The 21,794-nt window shown below is 36.2% G+C and overlaps 5 protein-coding genes and 1 long non-coding RNA gene across 13 annotated transcripts; 3 read left to right on the forward strand and 3 right to left on the reverse strand.

Annotated features, from left to right (window-relative positions):
• Positions 1-12: 12 nt before the first annotated feature.
• On the reverse strand, positions 13-1,270 carry LOC135143559 (U2 small nuclear ribonucleoprotein A'-like). Its single transcript, XM_064075435.1, has 6 exons — positions 1,192-1,270; positions 1,098-1,138; positions 777-887; positions 488-712; positions 278-424; positions 13-224 (listed from the first exon to the last, which is right to left on the reverse strand). Exons 1-6 carry the CDS (start codon positions 1,268-1,270, stop codon positions 111-113), a joined length of 717 nt encoding a protein of 238 aa, XP_063931505.1. The 3' UTR covers positions 13-110.
• A 301-nt stretch (positions 1,271-1,571) lies between these two features.
• On the forward strand, positions 1,572-3,938 carry LOC135143567 (uncharacterized). The gene is made up of 13 exons (XM_064075447.1): positions 1,572-1,642; positions 1,770-1,979; positions 2,055-2,122; positions 2,269-2,357; positions 2,408-2,448; positions 2,503-2,655; positions 2,723-2,860; positions 2,913-2,990; positions 3,041-3,135; positions 3,182-3,236; positions 3,329-3,371; positions 3,550-3,719; positions 3,773-3,938. Exons 2-13 carry the CDS (start codon positions 1,947-1,949, stop codon positions 3,893-3,895), a joined length of 1,086 nt encoding a protein of 361 aa, XP_063931517.1. The 5' UTR covers positions 1,572-1,642; positions 1,770-1,946; the 3' UTR covers positions 3,896-3,938.
• A 7,694-nt stretch (positions 3,939-11,632) lies between these two features.
• On the forward strand, positions 11,633-14,648 carry LOC135143586 (protein misato homolog 1-like). Of its 4 annotated transcripts, XM_064075480.1 has the most exons (18): positions 11,633-11,751; positions 11,809-11,898; positions 11,957-12,026; positions 12,108-12,159; positions 12,233-12,347; positions 12,652-12,771; positions 13,055-13,113; positions 13,165-13,302; positions 13,352-13,513; positions 13,570-13,637; positions 13,707-13,816; positions 13,869-13,936; positions 13,990-14,054; positions 14,116-14,154; positions 14,213-14,275; positions 14,325-14,383; positions 14,436-14,550; positions 14,615-14,648. In XM_064075480.1, exons 7-17 carry the CDS (start codon positions 13,111-13,113, stop codon positions 14,489-14,491), a joined length of 831 nt encoding a protein of 276 aa, XP_063931550.1. In that variant the 5' UTR covers positions 11,633-11,751; positions 11,809-11,898; positions 11,957-12,026; positions 12,108-12,159; positions 12,233-12,347; positions 12,652-12,771; positions 13,055-13,110; the 3' UTR covers positions 14,492-14,550; positions 14,615-14,648. The 4 variants fall into 4 exon arrangements, with proteins under 4 accessions (XP_063931550.1, XP_063931548.1, XP_063931549.1 ...); XM_064075478.1 differs by having other exon boundaries at positions 13,055-13,302; XM_064075479.1 differs by having other exon boundaries at positions 11,812-11,898; positions 13,055-13,302.
• Positions 14,573-17,741, reverse strand: LOC135143543 (uncharacterized). Of its 5 annotated transcripts, none has more exons than XM_064075417.1 (19): positions 17,533-17,741; positions 17,313-17,474; positions 17,081-17,252; positions 16,837-17,029; positions 16,738-16,780; positions 16,559-16,679; positions 16,397-16,501; positions 16,287-16,346; positions 16,122-16,223; positions 15,981-16,068; positions 15,873-15,919; positions 15,730-15,823; positions 15,587-15,666; positions 15,483-15,531; positions 15,302-15,423; positions 15,140-15,233; positions 15,025-15,082; positions 14,927-14,937; positions 14,573-14,873 (listed from the first exon to the last, which is right to left on the reverse strand). In XM_064075417.1, exons 1-19 carry the CDS (start codon positions 17,724-17,726, stop codon positions 14,683-14,685), a joined length of 1,986 nt encoding a protein of 661 aa, XP_063931487.1. In that variant the 5' UTR covers positions 17,727-17,741; the 3' UTR covers positions 14,573-14,682. The 5 variants fall into 5 exon arrangements, 4 of the variants coding, with proteins under 4 accessions (XP_063931487.1, XP_063931486.1, XP_063931485.1 ...); XM_064075418.1 differs by having other exon boundaries at positions 14,797-14,873; positions 15,135-15,233; XM_064075416.1 differs by having other exon boundaries at positions 14,927-15,082; positions 15,302-15,420.
• Positions 17,742-17,745: 4 nt separating this feature from the next.
• LOC135143585 (uncharacterized) lies at positions 17,746-19,804 on the reverse strand. Its single transcript, XM_064075477.1, has 7 exons — positions 19,752-19,804; positions 19,571-19,702; positions 19,407-19,507; positions 19,177-19,357; positions 19,001-19,119; positions 18,021-18,170; positions 17,746-17,963 (listed from the first exon to the last, which is right to left on the reverse strand). Exons 1-7 carry the CDS (start codon positions 19,786-19,788, stop codon positions 17,781-17,783), a joined length of 903 nt encoding a protein of 300 aa, XP_063931547.1. The 5' UTR covers positions 19,789-19,804; the 3' UTR covers positions 17,746-17,780.
• Positions 19,805-20,710: 906 nt separating this feature from the next.
• Positions 20,711-21,788, forward strand: LOC135143589 (uncharacterized). Its single transcript, XR_010282842.1, has 4 exons — positions 20,711-20,788; positions 20,855-20,938; positions 21,018-21,483; positions 21,641-21,788. It is a non-coding gene; the product is annotated as an uncharacterized LOC135143589 (long non-coding RNA).
• Positions 21,789-21,794: the final 6 nt, after the last annotated feature.

The following is a 21,794-nucleotide window of genomic DNA, read 5'->3' on the forward strand; positions in this document are numbered from 1 at the left end:
ATACGGTCAACCAAGACATACGAAAGGCAAACCACGCGCTCGGAACATTTAGGCGGGACAGCAAGACTACAGAGATTGGCTAGCGACGACTGCATTACATAAAACACTGGCTATTCTGTGCCATCCTGGCTTAGTTTTAAGACATCCTCGGGAAGTTTACCGGCCTGCAAAAGAGCCTCAAGGTGTCTCACTTCGTTGAGGGTTTTCGCTTTCAATATGGCAGCCTATACATGGCATATAAGTGTTTGGCTTAGCTCTTTTAAGTAAAAATTGAAACTTTTATCTTAGAAATCTGCTCAGCGAAAGGCCTTTCGTGAGTAGGCTTCTTGACGCTTCGCTGGGCGGTACTTGACTGGTTGGGCATCTCCTTCTTCCGCTTTTCACCAGCTTCCCCCCCAAAAAGTTTTTTAGCGTCAAGACGCTCCTACGCAAGTTGGTTTCAAACAAGGGGTAAGGCAAGAACAAGGTTTTATAAAAATTCACCTACTTGATGCCTCACTTTTCGGAAATCCAGGACAGTGACGTGGGGAATTTTATAAATAACATAAGCTCTATAGTTCGGCTTATAGGCAACCGGATTTTTCAATAACGATAGTCTTCTAAGGGAGCTAATTTTGGAGATGTCTTCAATATCTGTAAAAGTTTGAAGGTTGTTGTTGGTCAAAATAAGCTCTGCAAGTCCAGGTAGCCTCTCATGCAAGCTAGCATCAACCTAAATATTGATATGCAGCTATAAATAACTTATAAGTCTTAAAAAAGCATAAAGACTGTCGTACCTTTTGTATTTTATTATTATTTAAAAAAAGAGTTTTCAGCTTTTTAAGTTGTGGAAATCCTTCTAGACGGGTAATTTCATTGTCAGAAAGATCGATCGTGTCAAATTGATCCTTAAAAATAATTAATTAAAAATTAAAACTGTATATTTTATATAGAAGGTAAAATAAATCTTGCGCCTTAACTACATAATTTAAAATAACTCCTGCTACTCATTTACGTAAATAAAAATTGAAACGGCAATTTATAGGTATAGTTATATATCATTATAAGGGCAATGTTTTTATTCTCTTAGTATAAAAGTCAAGTCTTAAGCATCTCACCAAAGTAGCTCCAAGATTCTCAATAGCGCTAACTTTGTTGCCTTAAAAGCGAAATTAAAATAAATATTATACCACCAAAAATAAAATAATTGACCTCTTAAATCTAGCTCCCTGTCACGTAGAGTATTTAGGAACTGTGGTGACTCCTCAATGAGTTCCGCTGTTATTCTCATATCCGACCACAAAACAAAATTAAAGGAGGCAATAACTTTCCTGTTGGTACGAAGCTCTAAAGAGGATTCGAATGCTGTATCGGTACCTCGTGTTTTCTTGTGGCCCCCTTATTGTCTTTCGCCCTTCCAGTATGAGAAATTAGAGGGCTCTGTATTTGTAGGCTCCCGTGGTTGCTAAAATTTACGCTCATATTATTCACGATACAATTATTAATCATAATTTTTATTTGTTTGTATTAAAAAATATAAAAATTAGTGGGACAGTTAGCAATAACAGTAAAAATGCTGGAAAATCAATTACCAAAGAAAAACAAGCTAGGCGTAGTAAGCGAATAAAAATATTGTCATGGGGTTATAAAACAGAATATATAGGTTATAAACACTTATTGGGTATATTGCGCTGTTAACAGCACGCAGTTTTAGTGATTGTTCTCACACTACTTATTAAATAAACACCGCTTCTCCTAACGCTGTTACTAAATGGCATCCACTATTTTAGGCAGAACAGCGGGAGGGGGGCTTCCAGCCCCTTCGGGGCAGTCATTTTTTAAAAAGATTAACACTGTGGGCGTCCGTGCTGCTAAATTGGCCAACGAACTGAGAAGTCGAGGACGTGTTTTTTAAACTCTTAGCTCTTTGCATGCGGGCGTTATTTTAAACTTTGTTTTACTTTTCTATGACAGAGCCGGCTTTTCTTGAACTAAAAGATGTTCTCATTTTTTTTATCGTCTTTGTGAAAGTATTGTTATAAGTATTTTTTGCTCATTTAATCTTTTAAAACCAGCAAGAATCTATTTATTGCCTATGCAAAAAGCCTTATGATGGTATTAGGGCGATGATTGCTTGTGATAAGTAACTGTTCAAAAATTTTTTTATAACTAAACTTTATAATTTTTACTTTTTTGTTCCCTTATTATACGGCAATTTGCAGTTTACCTTTTAAAATATTGAGGGATATTTCTAAAGCCTTTGGACTTCTTTATTGCTATAATTCCCAGGTGTGACGACTGGTTTCATACCGATTGCTTGGGCCTTGAGCCTAACGAAATTTATGAGTACGAAAAGTTTTATTGTAAAAGCTGCCTTGGTAAAAATAGACCTTTTTCATTTGATTTTTTAATTAAATTTAATATATAGAGGACAACCGTTTCCTATCCTGTTTGAAATTAAAAGAGAAGGTACTTTTTAATTTAATTTTATTTGTTAAGCTTCGATAGCTTTCTTTTTAACAGCCCAGATTATGCAAAAATGGTAGTTGTTCCCTCGTTTCTGGCAATAATAGCAAATATTGCAGTTTAAACTGCGTTTTATCTAATTCACTTATGCTTGCTTACAAGCTTGTGGGTGAGAACAGGCAGAAGTCAAGTGAAGGGCCTTTTAGCGAGGTATTTTCCGTGATCTTGACTTTCTTATATATATAGTTCAGTAGAGTTATAATTAATGAACTACGAGGAACAAAATAAGTTGGGGCTTCAGGAGAACAACCATCGACTTCAAATGAGGAGGGTGAAGTGGAACTTGGAGTGTGGCCTCGATTCGTGCCACTCAAATTTTAGTCTAGCTAAGAGTGGTCGATCAGAGCACGACTCAGTTCTTTTTCCTTTTCTTAATTAAGATTTGTTGTTGTTAAAGCGTTTGCAAGACTTTAGATTGTATTTTGTGCGGCTACACTGCGTCCATCTCTCTCTGGCACTGTCATTATAAAAAGTGTTATCGAAAGGTTTAGCTGTCCATGACCAATTTGTCGTACTTCACATGCAATATAAATAGGCTTTGAGAGTTCAAGTGGAAGATAGTCTTCCTAATCCTTTAGTGCATGATAACTTACAACAAAGATTTTGTGGCCAGGAGACCCATCTCATCAAGTTTTTTTTTTATAATAAGTTTTACATTTACATAATTCTTTTTTAGGAAGGGAAAGTGCTGTTTACTAAAGCGGAGTTGCTTAATTCATAACGCCTTTAAAGTTTGCTGCTGATTTTTTCATACACAAGTTTAAGTTGTTACTGTGCTATAAAGAGTACTCTTATTTTTTTAAATTCACAATACTATTCTTAGCAGAATGAAAAAAATAAAATATGCGGTTTTCAGCAGTTTATAGGTACGAAAGTTTATAACATTATTTCCTTTTAAGATTAGCACAACTTTATTTTGCTTAATAGCTCGTTAACTTTGAACCCTAAATTTTTTATTTTTTATATATTACTTGAATTATTATCACATTGAAACAGTCGAGCGTTTTCAGGATTTAAATATTTCACTATATTTACTATGTATAGGAAGCTCCAGTGCGGCACACGCAAGTTTTTTACATCCCTCGACATTGAGAGAAGATTCTTCCAGAAAAGGGGGCCTGGCCCCGTGTCTTCTAGCTACAAGGGACTGTTACAAGCATTGCAACTGGCGTAGTTTGCATCGCTTAATACTGGATCAAAACGCTCTTCTCCTTGTAACGGACACAGTTATACATACTTCGTACGAAAGCCTTATATCACACCTTAGGAATCTGAACTACATAACACTGCAGCCCTAAGAAGACTATTTCAACTGAAATTAAGAAGGAAACGCAATTCTTTTCGCACGCTATTTCATTTAACTTTAAATGGGCATGGCAGTAAAAATTAGGGGCTTTTGGTCGTTTATAGTCTTATAATGTTCCTTTTTTTTACTTACAAAATAAAAGTTTTCCGCCGGGGCTGCGATTTTTTTTTGCCACAAAAGCACTTGTTAACACTATTCTACTAATTTATTGTCAAATTCTTCAACTTATCGAACCCGGCGAGGTTTTTTTAGTGCACATTTAAATGAGTATAATATTTGCTGTCTTTGAGGCAATTAGCATACCCCGCTTATTGTTTATAAGGGCTTCGCCAAGAATACCTACAACTGCTTTCATAGCGTAACTTGGGGGGATGATGCATTTATTGCCAACGAGTAATATACACATTTTTTTTTCTTAGTTGCCTCCGGCTAGTTTATCATAAGCTAATAAGCTTGAGGCTAATACTTAAATCCAGACTGGCGACGAGCGGTTAAAATAATAAAATAGCTACCTCAGCAAGTATACCTTGTGCTAAGGCAGTATTTTGCAAAATTTAAGGGTGCTTCTTTTTACTAATACTATAGTTTTTGAATTAAAATTAATTTTTTTTATTAGCCTGTATAATATTTATAAAACGAGCAACCATACTCTTAAGGTTGCTTGAATCTTATTTAAACCATTCTCTTTTACTAATTATACAGAGAATGAAAGCTTTTGACTGAACTTTAGTTACTAACAAGTTATATTTGCTGGATATTTTTTTAATAAGAGTATATTACCACCCTATCTGTGTTATCACACCGAAAAGCTATTTGTAAGGACCTCTATAGTTAATAAATGGGGTAAGCTAACAGTAGTTTTAAGGTGATCCCAAGCCTTTTAACATTTCGTCTAAAAGTATAATACTGCAGGCGTATTAAGCTTTTTACGAAAGAATACTGAGTAACCCTCCGTTGGTGCACTGGAAAATAGTGGCACCATGATTGTGGTGGGGTATGGGATATACTTTCCCTTAAAAAAAATAGTCAGTAGTTTAATTATTTTGCAAATAATTTTCTTAATTTTTTGAAAAGGTTTCTGTCAGTATCAGGAAAATAGGGACTTTTACTTTGAATCTAAAACACTTTAAATAATTTCTACCGAAGTCTTTTTTAAATGACTGCTTTTTTCAGTGAGGAAATCACCTAAGACTGGGGTACTCATACTCCGCGACACTAACGGAAGGTTAATTTTATAATAAATTTTTTTTATTAGTACGCTCTTAAAATTAGTATGGTGCAAGTTTAATGAGGTTTAATATCAGGGATTTAATGTTTTAGGTAACATCTGTGAAAGAGTAACAGTAAAATGGTTTTTGAGCTCGATGCCTTGATGATATCCGCCTTCTAAAGGCGGCCCATATTTTAGTTTAATATTACCTCCGTAATATAATTTGTTGGCCATTTATGGTAATTAAATATAGAAGTTGATAAAAATACCGTTATTTAACATGAAATAGTGCTAAAGCTTAATACTTAATGAATTGTCCTGACCCCTAAAGCTTGCTCATACACTTTTTGGTGTTGTAAGAAATAAAACATATGGTAAATCCTTTTATTTTACTTTTTTTATTATTATTATTTGTTACTTCCATTAGGGTTGGATATTCTTCAAAATAGTTTTATTAACACACCTAATCAATTTTTGCAGTGTCACAAGTTCTTAATTATTTATATTTCATTAAAGGCTATAATGTATATGCCTTGTATACTGTATTATATTACATTCGCTGTTTGTTTTAGACCTGTAAAATTAACAAAACAAAAAACATTATTAAAATATACCCATGATCCTAATAATATACTGTCGGAATTAACCGGAACTCCAAAAGAGAACGCCCATAGTTGGGTGCGATTAATCCGTTATAAGTGTACACGTTCGACTCTACCTCCAAAAGAAATTTTTGTTATTACATTTAATATATTATCAAGATAATTTTTGTAATAAAACTTAAATATTGTATAACTAGGTTCAGTTAATAACAAGTAAATAAATTGGGAGTCACTGCCGCAACGAACTACAGCTAACAATTATTTTAGCCAACAAGATACATAATGCCGAATTAACTACCGCAAGAGTATATCAAAACTTTATTTTAATATTATATTACTAATAAGTAATGAAGGAGCGATTCCACTCGAGGTCAGGAAGGTTTGGCTTGTAGTTTTGCTGGCCGGTGTCCTATAGGAGAACCTCAAATCTAATGCTTGGGGCCGCTTCTCCAGGTGGTGGTTTTCGGGTGTATTTTACCCCAAGAAAGCCGGAGTGCGGATTCAAGTTTCTCCTTTGTCTTCCCGTACTTCGGAACAGTTATTATACTTCTTACGAATTAACTTGATTAAGAACTTTGGAAGACCCGTTAGTAGTTTGTCAGTGCTTAAAAGATGATGCGGAACCATAAAAGGAGCTCGCGATCTAGCCTCCTCGCCTCCAGCGCCAGACAATTTTGTTCCAGCTCGGCCGATAGTAGCAGTTTTCTTTTAAGTTTGGGTGTTCTCAAAAGTTAGGGTTCCTCAAACTTAAAATAGTTTCGATTAAGCAGGAAAAGCGGCGAAGAGCAAATGGCAGGGGAGGTCTATGTCAGCATTATAAATCAAAAAGATAAACAATTAAAATTTTTTTTTGTATGGTTGGGAGCTAATAGTTGGGGGTGGGGAGCTGGCTAGAATGGAAAGGTGTGTATTTTTCAACGTCTCTTAACCGACCATAGCATCCCATTTTGAAGATGAATCGCGCTTTGCCTCGCACCCTTAGTCTAAAGGTGTAATACTCGGTCCTAGACCCTCCTATTTCTACCCACTTACTAAACCACTGTTGTAACTCGTTGGCTTTTTTAACACCTGGGCTATTTAAAATTTTTTTACTTGTCGATTTTATAGGTTTAATAATTTGAGAATTGATGGGAATCTTCAATGGTTTTAACCGCTGAACTACGATGCCAACTATAGGGCCCGTTATGATATTTTTACATGCCTAATAATAGCTCTATACGAATTTATCTACTAAATTTAAATGCGGTAAATAGGTTAGACCTCTTTGTCTTTAATAACACTTTAATTTTCTAAAACTGAAATTCGTAAATATTCTATACGTTACCACATTAAGTCAATCTAGACAATCATGATTGACGCTATTACGCTTTATTATATTCCACATCCTTTTATAAAGAAATTTGCTACCTCATCTTTTTATACTGGTATTTCCTCTTTATTATTCGTAAAACTAAAAACAATTTGATTAGCAAAAATTTTAGAATTAGAGTAGGAATGCTTAACTTTGCTCATTCTTACTAACTTAATTTGATAACGATGTTTAATAAAATGTTTTGTTTATAAATCCATGTACCCTCTCCTTTGCTTATTAGAAAAATATTACTCATTTACCTAGTACTCTCATATTTATATTGGACATATTTGCTTTTTTCCCGAATTTTTTACCTTAATTTTTAATCCGTCCCCTTTTAGATTTGTCTGTTCAGACAAAATTTCTAAACCTAGTTCCATAATAGGACATCGTAAATAGAGTACCTACCACTACATCAGGCGACCTGTTCCATCATAAGGGTGACCAAAAGGAACCTACCCGTTAATCGTAAATAACGTTAAAAATAGCTTACAGTTGGAAAGAATACCTTAAGTTTTTTAAAGATAAAAGGCTTTTTTATATTAAATATCTTATAACGTGTCACTACACTCATCCTCTTAACTGAGTTACCAAGCCTCTAAATATCAAAATCTTTGTTCTAAAGCGTTGTTGATATTCCCCCCATTAAAACTGTATTATTCCCTAATAGTCTACTAAGGGGTTTGAAATCCATTTAATGCTCGTAAAAATTGCTCAAGTCTTCTTAAATTTCAGGTGCTCACAGTTTTGCGCGCTTTGATCTTCGTTTCCTGTGCGATATTTCAATATAGCGAATTAAATTAAATTGGGTATATTATCGTTTTTTATTAAGCAATTTTAGCAGGTTAGATTGTTAATTAAACCGTGCGTGAAGCCGAATTATAATGTTTTAATTGCGATAAGTAAATTTGTAAAGACTTGGGCTCTTCTCTTTCTAGTGAGTTAATATACTTACCCTTGAACCACGAAGACTGGCGTAAACTTTTTTTATAAAAACCTTTTTGGCTTCTAAAGACGACAAGTGAAACAAGAAATTAAAGGAATCGATTCAAGAAGGAAGTTAAGCAATAGATGGAAGCATTTTCATCACACCCTTGCACGTTGTAAAATACTCTTTTATAAACTTTATACCACCTCACCAATGGTTATCAGACCAATCTTTAAGTCATAGTAGAAGGAAAGTCTTTTGCTCACTAAATTATATACCTTCGAGAAAAGGCTGTTAATAAGTTATAAAGAGGAATAATTAAACTAGTAATTATTTTTGCTAAAAACAAACTGTTTCTCGATATATAGGAACTGCCATTTATTCTTGTGATACTTCACACCATGAGAGCTTTTAAAAAATTTTTTTATCCATTTATTTCCCTAATAAGCCTTCAAAAAATTGTAAGGGGGTTTACTTAAAAAATGAAAGATTTTGTGGAGTAATCCATACTCTTAAAGGTAACCTCAGCTCGAGGTTGACTTGAATCGCGTTACTAAGATGATTAAAATGTAAATCGTTTATTAAATTTTGTATATTAAGGGTTTAGAAATACGAGTCAAAAAGAGCTTTCTCAAGAATGTAGCTAGCTACTACATGCTTTTATACCTGACACGATAAACTGAACCTTTTTACGAAAAAGTTAAGATAGGCACTGTAATCTTAAACTAGCTATAAATAGTAGAAGTTATAGTAATAAGGAAAGTTATGGTTATAATAAAAATAATAGTAATAGTAAAGAAAGAGTATTACGTTATAATATCGAGAATATGTGAAGATATAGGGTTTTAAACTTGGAAGTCACAAAAGATTTATTTACCTTTCAATTATTTAAAAATTTTCCTCTGTCTTTCGCTACGGAGGTTATCATGACAAAGAGGTCAAACGACGTAATTTTTATTTAATTACTTATTTATATCTTTGGCATGCTACAGGCGTGATGAACAGTTAATTACTGCTTAATTCTAAGTGACGTATTTTTTATTTGTTTATGTTATTTCCTGGTACTCGATCGGGTCCGTGAAAGAAAAACCCAAATTACGGACTCTCAAGAGGGTGATAGGGTATACATCGGCTTTAAGCTTGCGTTAATGCGATCCAATACAAATAAATTTAAGTATATACATCAAAAATAGTTCTAGCCCTAACCCAATAAATAAATTAAGAACCCTTTGCGCGGTCATCTCAAATGTCGTATTAACCTCATCTGCCGGTAATCGGTTGGTGTGCCGATTGAGCCAGTCGAAGGTGGCGACATCAGTGCGTCAAAAAACGTTACTCAGAGATCCAATTTGGAGATTTTGATTTAAAGCATCGTTGCACACGAACCAGGGCGCGCCCGTCATGAGGCGTAGCAACTTGTATTGTCACACTTGAAGCGAAGGAATCCGGCCAGGTGTGTCGTAGGCCCAGGCATCAGATGCATAATGATTGACCGGATATAGAACACATACAAGTGCCGTTTGATGTGACACGAGATTTTGCTTCAGACAGTAAGTAAAGAATATAGGGGTTTAAACCGGCCTCTTGATCTTCGCCGCGATGTAGTTTACGTGCGGCTGCCACGAAAGCTTACTGTCAATAAGGAACCCCACCCCGAGAGGGCAACACCAAGGGCGCGTAGAGTGCTTCGTGATAAAAAAGAAAAAAAAAAAAAAAAAGCTTCGCTCCTTTCTGCCTTAATAGTTATTTCCCAACGTGGACACACCAGTTGACCAGCGTCACTAGGTACGTCACTAGGTAGTACTACTGATGCTGACGCGTTAGAGAAGGTGATTGTGCCAAGGAGTAAAAATCGCCGTATCATCCGCATACAAGGCAACCCGCGTGTGGGTGCCATCAGGCTGTGGCACCGTCGCGTACATAAAGTGCAAAGAGAAGGGATGACAGAGGAGATCCTTATGGGACAGACTTCGGCTGTTACTGGTCTTTGATGTGAGTACGCAGTGCCCACACGTAATATTAAAGACGCGGTGGTTCTTAAGGTAAGATTTAACCACGTTAAAAAGAACAGTAGGAAGAGTTAAAAAAAAGCGCAAAATTTGTGAAACAAGCCCTTGAACCAAGCTCGGTCAAACGTTATTTCGACACCAAGAAAGAACGGTGCCCGTTGCCTCCTTTAAGTTGGAGGCACAGGTCGTTCGTTCCGTAAGGCGAAGGAGTTGTGCGTCGTGAAGTGTCCTTGTTCTAATATAAAGTAGACTTTGGCAGGGCGTGGCTTGCGTGCGCCAATAGAAGATTTCAAGCGGCGTAATATAACCGCCTCAGCTACTTAGCTAACGGCGGACAAGAGACTGATAGACCTGTATTTGCTCGGCGTAGCTGCTGGTTGGGGGCGTCTTCGGGAACATCACAACAGTTACCGTCTTCCAGCGCAATAAGAAGGTGACCGAGAGCCACCATTGAGCTGGTCAGCCCGCATAGACTATCTACCAGCCCACCGTTAATAATTGCTTTAACATAACAATGGTGACACCGGGGGCCTGGTGCCTTTCGTCTCGGTAAAACGTTAATAACCTGCATATAATTCGACTAGGATGAGTGGCTCGAGCCGTATATAGGCATCAGGAGAGAGGTTTATATCATAGAGCATTTCATCTGCAACTAAATAAGCGGGTGGCACACACCGAGTAGCCGGGGGCCAGGAGCCTTTCTTCTCGGTAAAGCGTTAAGAATCTCCCTCGGAGTTTGGACGTCGCGGTCGAGATCGCAATTAATTCCGCGAAGAATAAACTTTAAAGGCCTGTCCTCTAATGGTAGGCAGTAAATTGTGGTAGCGCTTCATCACGCGTTAGCATTAGCTTAGTGACGGCTCGACACTCGCTTGCTGTTGCCGAATATAGATTTATTCCGTGACCTGAGTCCCTAGGCTTCGGAATGTTGTTGGCGCCGTTGGCTAGCAGAAGTTTTAAAATAAGATTCCACTTCTGTTTTCCTCAAAGGGCCACAGGCGTGAAATCATTTTCGCCTAAGAAAGATGCAGCCGCGGAAGGTAACTCAGCGTTGCTAGAGGTACATCGGACATGGGGAATAATATTGCTCATCTCTAAGTTAAGGCTACCTTCATGAGCTCAATAAAAGGCATATCTTTTGTGTATTTGTTAACTTTAACTTAATGTTGCTATTATTAAAAATAAAGTTTTTGGTGGTAAAACCAATAATTTTACAATAAAGATTGTTACAGTCACTAAGGTTATCTACAAAAAGTATTAATACTAAATTTATTACTGCTACTTTTTTTGTTTCATATATTATTATTATTTTTTTTTATTGTATTTTACTACCATTAATGTCGTTGTTATTAGTGTGTCGTTGTTATTAGTGTCTTTTCTTATTTGAGGAGCAGGGTAGCATATTGCAATATTAATTTTAATAAAAGAATTTTTCACAGGCTCAAGTGGTTTAGTCTTGTTTTCAAAAAAAAACTTTTTTTTTTTTTCAAAAGCCTGTAATTTCAATATCACAACCATCAGCTTTTAACGAAGCTCCTCAATAATAGCTAAAAAAAATCGGTATTTGTCCTTCGTAAGTCCGCTTCCGGAAGAGAGGAGCCCAGCTTATTATATGACTATTGAACACGAGCAGCGTTTCTCAGCTTTAGGTCTCTACTTTACAGCACTGTAGAAAAAAACGCATGATAGAAAAATTGTAAGGAAACTGATTTTCTGTCATTTCAAAGTTTTAAATTTTTTGCTTTTCTCACCTCAACTTATAAAGAGTATGAGAGAACTACTGACTTTACAGTTTGGTTCTTACGCCAACTTTGTAGGTACACATTACTGGAATCAGCAGGTTAATATCTTATTCCTTGTCTTCCTTAATAATTATCGTATTTAATATTTACTAAAGCAGTCGCTTTATACCCCTTTTCCTGAAACTATAAGAGAAGATGTCGATATCGACCACAGAGTTCTCTTTCGTCAAGGCATTAGTCAAAATGTCTTGCCTTAAAGCAGAATTTCATATTTGTGTTTTGGTTAACTTGTTGTGTTACTAGAATTTAGAGACGTTTACACCCAGAGTCATCATTGTTGATAGTAAGGGGAATTCAAAATTACACAAAGAGGGTATACTCGTTTTATATTCCATGTTTCTTTATATATATTTCATGGAATTAGTTGTTAACCAATTTGTTATTTTTAACTAAGGGCCTTTGTATCAGCCTGATTATAGAAGAGAAAACACTAATTGCTCTACCTGGTACATGTTTTATTTATTATTTTCTTGTTGGATTACGTATGTCCTTGTTTCTTTGCTCTGATAAATACTGAAGGGATGGTCAAGTTAATTTATACCAAGAGAAAGCTTTTACTAAGAATGAATTTTTTCTTAATCCTTATGAACCTGTTGACTTTGCTGTTAAGCGTTACAAAATTAACGAGGAAATAGTATTTACGTGTTACTTTGAAGTTTCATCTTAACTTTTAATTAAGTTTTTATATAATACATATAGTATACTGTCCGCTATATCTAGATAATTGAGAAGAACTTTTATCTACTTTTATTTCAACTCTTTTTTCGGACTATGGCCTTTTTTATTTAACTAGAGCATAATGCAAGTGATATTTGATTTTAAGCCGGTTTATTAACCCTATATAACTTTGTAACCAATAACTTTTTATAACTTGTTTGAACTCATTTCTTTAACTTTTTATTTTTATTTTTATGATTTTATATTTCACTCACTTTTAGACTTGGACGGATTTGTCAAAAGTTCAGTTTCATAGAAAAAGCATGGCTCATTACAGCGGTGTCAATAGTGAAGATCAGTTGAGCTCCTTTTTCCAAGGAGTGGAACTTTATACAAATCAGGTTTTCAAGTTTATATAATGATTTTTTATTACTATAATTTTGCAGGATCATAAGCCTGATAAGACCTTTGTTTCGAATTATTTGTTTTTATAGTTTACTAAAACCCACTTTATTAACACTTTTATACTTAAACTTTTGCTCAGTCTAAATAAATTTTTAAGAATATGTATTGTACCAACTTAAAACGTTTTTTTTTCGATTTCGTCCTTTTGCATATGCGTATAGTTAGAACGCCAACATATTATCTGGTTCTGTTTAAGCTTATATTATAATACGTATTTAGTTTAAAGAAGAATTGGAAAACAAAGCGCGTTTTTTGCTGAAGAGTGCGATCATCTTATGGTACAAGCTCTATCTTGTAGATTTTTAATCTCGCTCTCCGTCTTTACGCAGGGGGTTCAAGTGTGGGCGGACACGGACGACTGCACGGGAGGGCTTTTAACTGCCTCCATGACCGACTTCCTAGACGAGTACAGCAAGAGGCCCGTCGCCATATTTTCCTTGAACCATCCCCACAGAGCGCCTACCGAAGTCTTCTGGATCCTATATTATTGCTTGATCGTTGAATGAACTTGCCTAGGACTTGCTGGAGAGGTCCATTCTTAACCAGACCCTTTCCCTGTCTGGCCTGTACACGCTCTCGTCCCACCTCTCTCTGGTGCCTCTCTCCGTTACTTCCGAGTGGGGCTCTACTCTTACTAGCCAAAACAAATATCGTGAGTTTGCCGATCTCTGCTACCAAGTTACTTGAGCCTCATATCTTTACTGACGGCTATCTCACGCATTCAACGTTTTGAGGATTACAATCTATACAGTTCCAGCGCCATTTTAGCAACCGCTATTGATACCGCCACTTTGCCCTTTAGGTTGCGACCCTATATAATTTGAATTTTTATTGTGCCGTCTTAATTTAAAGTGTTGTGAACTTTTAACAGAAATAAAAACGGCACGCTAACTTTCTCCCAGTTGTTCGATTACTTAACCTTTAACGGTCGTCTTCCTGTGTCTTCCTGCAGGATAAAGCTTCCTTTTGCTACAACTACTGGTTTATTTTAGGCTGATGATATTCCCACCTGTATTAATATTACTTTTTCTAGAAACGCTACGACATATACTCGGCTCTTTGAACGATTTTATGGACCCTCTAAGCCCTGGAATTTCGAAAGTATCAATCTTTTTTATGTTGCTGAATAGCTGCTTTCATGTACAGTTGTCTAGCTCAACACTTCTGAACCGTTCACAGCTCAGTATACTGTGCGGGGCGCCTTTAACCCGCAGGCCAAGTTTTACTGGCTTCACTTCTACATTTTTCCTTCTTATGCTTTTTTTTTATACATGAAAAAGTTCTTTGCTTTCTGCGTACGCCAAAGGCTTCGGCTCGAGGTTTTTTATCCGCTTTTTTCCCTCCAAGATTATATAAGGTATACGTCCTTTATATAAGATATATGTTTATGGAGTCCACGACGCCGGTTTCTGTTCAAGCGCCCTTTCCCGACTTCTTTGTGTAGGTCTAATCTTTGTCGAGTTATCAACACATATTAACTTTTGACTAGCGAGAAGTTTAAACACGAGGTTAATTGCATTACTTGTCTTGAGACGGGCGCAGGGACGGGTAAAAGAAGCTTTTCTTAACCCTGCCATCTGTGTTATGTACTAATTATAAGGAGGGGCCCTGAAAAAACTGAGCATCTACTTTTCTCGTGGGTCTTTTGTTTTCTAAAAAGAGGTATCCACAAGACTATCAAGCCAATCAGTTTGATATAGAAGAAGCTGAGGAACGTATGTCCATGTGCTATACTCGCACTTTTTATGCGTCATTTTTATTTTTTCCCCCTTAACAAAGTTTTAAGGACACTGGCTGAGGAGTACACAAACCCGCGATATTAACAAATAAAACTTAAAATCGATATGCTATGTTGAGCTGTAGAAAGCTGCCACTCGTTCTAGCAATGCGATAGCTCTTTTTCCTTCGGTTGGCTCCTTTAAGTGGAGCAGCGGTATATGTCTCTTTGCCATGTGCTGTATAAAGATCCACCAACTTGGCTTTTGGGGGGGCAAACAGTAGTGCATATGTGCGAATATAAGCACTCCCGTTACAATACCTTGTAGTAATTAATAGTTACTGCAACTAGATAAATATACGATTAAAATATACCGACTGCAAAACTGCCACGCGCAGGATAGGCGGCACGCACGTAGAACCAAACAAGAAAGTACAGTAAAGTTGAGGTTACAAAGGTAAAGAGGACAGACTCATATAAGACCGCGTAAAGAAGACACGCGGAACACGCGGATATTCCCGTCCAAATGCCTGGGGAAAAGTTTTCAGTACCTCGGCATTTCTAACTAATTAAATAATATACTATACTTTTGGTCTTCACCATCAGTGCCCAGACGGCCACGATGGCCGTCACAACGGTGAGAAGGTGGCTAATGTGGTTTTGCGGTGCTATTCTATCCAGCTGAGAGACAGCATAAAAGCTACTTAGCGTTACTGAAAACAACTTTTTACATAAACAATAAAAGGTACGCGCAGAGCAGTCAAGAGAGCCAGAGGAGGCCAGCAAAATATGGGAAACGGATTTTTTTGAAATAATTTTCTTTTCTGAGCTTTGGGCGTTTGATTCGTAGCAGATATCCCAATACGTTCTTCTAGGCATGAGTTAAACAGGCAGAAAAATATATGATTAACAAACTTGAGGAATGAATACCCACACGGGGCTGTAAACTTTTACTGGTTTCTTTCAAATGCGATTTTATCTAAATGTGTGCGATTATAACAGACGTGTAGGGGTTTTATGGTTACACACAAGACCTGTTTTAAGCCTCTTTTCTTCAGATCTTTCATATACGCGCCGAACTCAACTTCGCCGGTCAAGAGATTTGTGATATTGCCTGAGTTATTAAGTTTACATTAATGAAAGTATACTATTCTTATGTACACGTTAAGAGCCAAACCTATCGGGAGTGTAATTTTTGCCACGGTTTTTGCGCAGTCAATATTGAGCATAAACGGGAGAGAGGGTTGAAGGCCAACAAAAAACGACCCAAACTATTGGTCATATTAATCATAAAGAAAGTTGCCTCAATAAATTTATAACAGCCAAAAGTGTTTGAACGAAATGAAGCATCGAGTTTGTTTCTTTTTCTATTGACGCAATAAATGTCTCAGCCTTGAGTGTTAAAGCAAGAAGAGGCAAAAAAAGAACCAGCAACAGCGAGGAGGACTACAGCCACGAAGTAGTGAAAAAAATATATAAAAAGGGCCATAGCGTAGCGCGCTGTTCTGCTCCTGAGCTATGTATAGACAGCCGTACAACTTTATAAGTATGAAATCTCACGTGGCTTACCGTCAAATAAGAGGTCCACAACAAAGTAAATACGTGCCAAAACCAGAGTAGGAAGCTGAGCAACCCCGCAATGCCGCTAGTACAGTGGATATCTAAAGCTAACTTTGATAATGAAAGGTGAGGCGGACAAATGCAAATGGCTTCCCTTGAGTTTATAATACATACTCTGGCCTGCTCAAGTAAAGGCCCTGATATGACTTTCTCCAGCAAATCCAACGCGTACATCTTTAAAAAATACTCTTGCAACGGGAAAAAGTTTTATCAAAACTGTTTACCTGGTCAAGTGTCGAAAGATGAACTGATGATGAAATTAAAAGCAAAGAGATGGGGAGATGAACCAATAAGCAGAAGCCAAAGTTAATCGGGACAATAAGAACTCCCTGTTATTGTTGATGGCAGAGGAAAACGAAGCACTGCAAGCATGCATGAAGACGAACGACAAGCAAGCCAACAATGCAGAGCGGTTTTAACGTCCAGACGCCGTTCGTCAGCGAAAACAAATAAAGGCAGGTATAAATAAAAATATGCGCTCCAGTGCACATGATCCCGCATTTTGTCCTACCAGGATAGTCTACCTTACTATATGTGTTAATCTGATTTATTTAGAGAGTATCACCTTATCCAGGAGCTGAGACCAAGAATGACGTCCTTGTACGTGCCTATGAAAAGCAGCAGCTTACTGCGCGCAAATGCAGCCAATATTTAAGTGGCGTACAATAGCGGATTTGTGGATTCATAATGGAAAGCAGGATATACGCGAAAGATACAGAAAATAAAGGTATAAAGGCCGTATGAAATGGAAAGATGATTTCCTCATTGTCGCTAATGGTGTTACCGATAGCAAGCAGAACGCAAGAGTACATGAAAACCCCGTAGACCCAAAGCGGGCGAAGCCACTCGTAGGGTGCCTAAGATGTACCGGCTTGATAAAGTAACCTTTAAAATGTCAATGACAATACAAAGCGATCGATGATGTTGCAGAATAGAGTCACGAGGGTCAATGCCCCGTAAATGAGGAAGTATAGCAGCAAGGACGTGTGCTGCAAGCGATAGAGCATAAAAGCACAGAGGGTGAAGGCTGCCTTTACATAGAGAAGTTTACAGCACTCAAGAGCGTTGAACGTAAACAACCTGAGGTGGCATATTGATATGTAAGGAGGTATTAAGGACCTCTTAAACGTTTAGAGGAACCCGTAGTCAAGGCAGTGAACGCACTCACAGCACAAGGCAAATACTGGAGACATCACCTCTCTTCTTTTGGAAGGTTGCCACTCGTCCAGAAACCTCCACGTCGGTAAGTACGGGAGAGGTCTATCCCAACCGCGACGATGACGAAGGTGGGTAGCATCCGCACTAACAAAGCAGGAGTTTTTTGAATGCTACAATGAAAAAAATAGACTAAGTAGCATACTGTTCACGGGCCCACAAAAACTTTTGTAATTTATCATCAGCTTCTTCGCTCCTGTGGCTTGTCTTTTCCGGAGTAAAGGCTCCAGAAGTTTGGCTGTGCATAAGTAGTGCTACAAGATGGGCGTCCTGGTAGAAGCGTAAACGGGTTCTAACAAAGTGCAGGAGCCGCAATGCAGTTTCACAGGAAAATAACATAGAAAAAATGTACCTAAAGAGTGTTAAAGAAGGGTTTAAGAAAACCAGAGACCTTTACGCTCCCCTACTAAATAATCTACGTAAGGTACCAAACGAGACCCACAAATTCGCTTTTCGCTCCTTAAAGTTTTGCAGGCCGACGTAAGCCATAGCAAACACAAGAAAAAGAGAGCGGAAAAACGGGAGGAGACGAGCCGTCCGGGCGCCCAAAGGCGTAGGAGCGGTGTTACTTCCCAGCTATAGATTAGAAGCTTTCAATAGCAACGTTACAAGTCAACAAACTTAAACTAATACCAGAAATTTAATAGATTTTGTGTATAACGTAAATAGAACGTAAATGGTTCCCACTAAGTACAAAGCAGTTTCAACGTTGAAGTCATCCAAAACTTCTCGAAGATTGAGGTTGTCGTCATTCAAAGGAGTAGCACGCTCTAGTGCTTGGAACTAAATATATAGTAATTATAAAGATCAAAACTTTTAAAATTGGTTATAACTTGAATAAAGCAGATAATAATTCAACTGCTAAGCAAAAAAACCGGGCTTGAAAATTTCCAGTGAAATTATTGAAACAGGGGAAATAACGTTGATAGACTTTATTAAGCAAAAAAAAAAAGTTCTTTATATTTCTTTTTATAAATGTATAATAGCGAGCTCTTCAGTCGTCATTAAAAACTGAGTTAACATTGTTAAGCTTGTGTATATATTTGTCTACAACGGATTACCGATCCATCCGGTGTAGACACGCTAGCGGCCAATATATTTGACTAATAAAAAGGGGAAACCCGGGTTAATAAATATGATAAGGATATATTTCAAGCTTTTACACACTATTCTAACGATAAAGGGCATGGTGTTCTTGGGTTTCCAGAGTTTGCAAAACAACCCCGTGTTAACAATTGGCTTCCTATTTACTTAGCCGTACTACACTGCAAAGATGTATAACTTGTTTATTACTTCTCAAAAGTAACTTTAAACTACTTTATAGATAAAAACTTGGAAGTTCGTAAGATAAAGCTATAAAGTTTTTATTAAAGTTATCAACAGCACAATATCACTAAGTATAAATTAATATTATAAGTTCTAGTAGCATTGCAAAACGCTACCTCAGTGTTTGTACGACAACAAAGAAAAAGAAGAAATCATTTGTAAAAAATAATTTAAATGAATAGCGTAACTTTAAAACTATAGCATACTTAAGTTTTAAAAAAATTATTATATAATTGTTTACAAGCTACAAAAAAGCATACAAAAAGTATTAGTAATTTTTTTATTACCGAACACATATAGTTCCAAAGCTGCTTCCTCTGTACATCTGTAAAATTTAACTCTTTAGTCAATACCTTATGCTGTTCAAGTGAAATTTTTAAGGAAACGTCTGGATTATCATTAGAACCTTCCCAACAAAAAACTTAAATCAATATAAAAAATATATATTAACATAAAAATAAACTTTCTGGAATGTAGTAGCCTTCATACTGACGAATTTGGTTAATGTTTCGTTGCTTTCGTGTACTAGTCTCCAAATCTTTCATAAGTTTGTAGTATTTCAACTTGCTGCAAGTCAAGGCCAGGCAGATAAGAAAAGTAAGGAAAAGGACTAGCAGGAGAGAGTACTTGAAATTTTCAGAAGCCTAAAATAAAATTTAGGAAAAAAAGAAATTAAAAAAAATTATTTAAAACCTTCCTTTCAATGCGGCAGGCATCTACTTCAGCTTCAGGTGGTAAAGTAGGAATATCCTTTACGCCAACTTCATTTATTTTTGAAATGACCAGGTGAGAGTCTAATTTTTTTTTTTTCTAATATTACAAAGGTTACACTCACAAGTATACAAAAGCAAGTAAACCAAGAAATTCAAAGTCCGTCTGAGTTGATTTAGACCTTTGCCTAACTTTTTGTTGTTTAATTGTTGTACAATCAGGAATTTCTACTAAATTTAGAGCGAACTCAAGTTTTTCAAGCGCAACATCGATAAAATCTTACAACATGTTTTATTAAATATACTAAACATTAATACAAAGTCTCACCATTAAACCTTCCCCTTTGCTCCTTTAAAAAACTCATAGCGCCAAGTCACTGCCTAGAGAGTACAACCTGTTGTAACACGCTGATAAAACAAAGTTATCGGCTGATGTTAAATTATGCGTTAACTCTTCTATATTATACTACGAAGTTTTGGTAAAAGAATAGTTATAATATATAAAATGGTAGTTTAAAAATTTTTATTTATTAATCTTTCCTTCACTTTAAATTTGGCCAATTTATTATATACTAAAATAGCTTATTAAAAATTAGAAATTTGTCGCTTTTTCAAAAATGAGTTCTTTAATAACAGTAAACTTCTAAACAAATACTTCTTAGTTGACGAAAGGTTAATAAAGTTTATTTTAGTTAAGTTTAGGTTTAATAATTAGTGCCTTTTTTTAAATAATCCAGATATATTCTAAAAATATTAAGCCAAAGCAAGATTTGATCACACTGCTGTTTCTAATGGCGAAATATACTGTAATTCGGCTTAATTTACATGCTTCTTACAACTTTGAGAAAACAGCAAGTTAGTGAGGAACTAACATAAACTTATTGTAACCCGAGGTCATAATAAACTTTGTCTTTATGTTTAACTATTAAGGCCACTTCTTAGCGTAATAAGAATATAAGTAACAGAATAGAAGTCGATATGTGAATTCTTGTAACGTAGCAATCGCATTAAAACCCGAGGGCGTTCTTAGAGCTGGGTCAATAACCAAATTTTGAATTGGAGTCTTTCCTTAGTCAAATTATATCAAGAAAATATACGCAAACAACCTATACATTCACTAAATAAAAGTAAACCACCAGAAACTATATCTGAAGATAAACCATTTAAAAAAATCAGAAACTATTATTTAAAAAACGTGATTTTACACATTTTGGCAGGGATATGTGTAACAAAAGTTGTATACGTAGTTTTTCGACTAAAGATGTGAGTTGTCACCGTAGTTCAGTGGTTAGAGCGCCTCGCAATCTCAAGGTCGTGGATTCCATTCCCGTCGGTGCCAACTCGCATTTTTCTGGCCTGATGAATGTGTGTACCACTTCCCTACAAACAAAAATTCTAATGTCAACCAAATATTTTTGAATACAAATATAGTAGTTATAAACTCTTGACTCAACTTTCGAATGGAACCGAATAAAACATGTTTGCTCAAAAGTCTTAAATTTAATTAAAACGGATGTACGTATGAAAATGTTTTTTAACCTTTTGTAAAGGTATATAAACGGCTTTATTGCCTATATTCAACTCCTACCTCCAGATCAAAGCGGGTACGAAGAAATGGTAGATAACCAGGAACGGAGGGAGGATCTTTCTAAGACGGATTTGCCATAAATGCTTTACTTTTTTACTTATGTGGATATAAAACGAAACTCATTATTTCTTTTAACTTGATTTATATTCTTATAATATTGTTATATATACTTATATATTTTAGCCAAGACATCACACTACCCCCCCTCCCCCGAAATGGTGGTCAAGTTATTAACTCCCATCAAAGAACTAACAATAAAATAGATTATGCAAACATGAAGATTTGAGAACATGATAGTAAACAACTCCTTTTTTTTTACTTAAAATGCTTCGAAAAAGCGAAAGGGCGGTTCTTGAGCTATAGAAAATCCTAATTCTAATAAGTACCCAGCGCTCAACCCGTAGATGACGTCGAAGTTGCTACCATTGATAATATGAATAAAAGCACTACTAATATTAATAACTATAATAAGGTGTTACCCTTACTGTTACTGCTTTTAGTATAGGGTATAACTGTTATTATTAATACTATGATCCTCACCACTACTGTTAATACTGTTAAAATTATTATACAAATTGCTATTGTTACTGTTACTCAATTTGTTTTAACAGCCACTATTTTTATTAAAGCCATCTCCAGCGACAATACTAGAAACATGTTCCCAGAAGTAAACATCTCTCCAAAAGTAGTTTCCCTTTTATTAAATCGTCAACAACTTCATCTAAGGGAGTACCCGAAATGGCAAAAAATTTTCCTCTCAAGTTCTGACGACTTTCGGAAAGC

This window comes from Zophobas morio, unplaced genomic scaffold, assembly GCF_036711695.1.
Source record: "Zophobas morio isolate AGI-343-1 ecotype UQ-CSIRO unplaced genomic scaffold, CSIRO_AGI_Zmor_V1 ptg000064l, whole genome shotgun sequence".
Taxonomy (NCBI): domain Eukaryota; kingdom Metazoa; phylum Arthropoda; class Insecta; order Coleoptera; family Tenebrionidae; genus Zophobas; species Zophobas morio.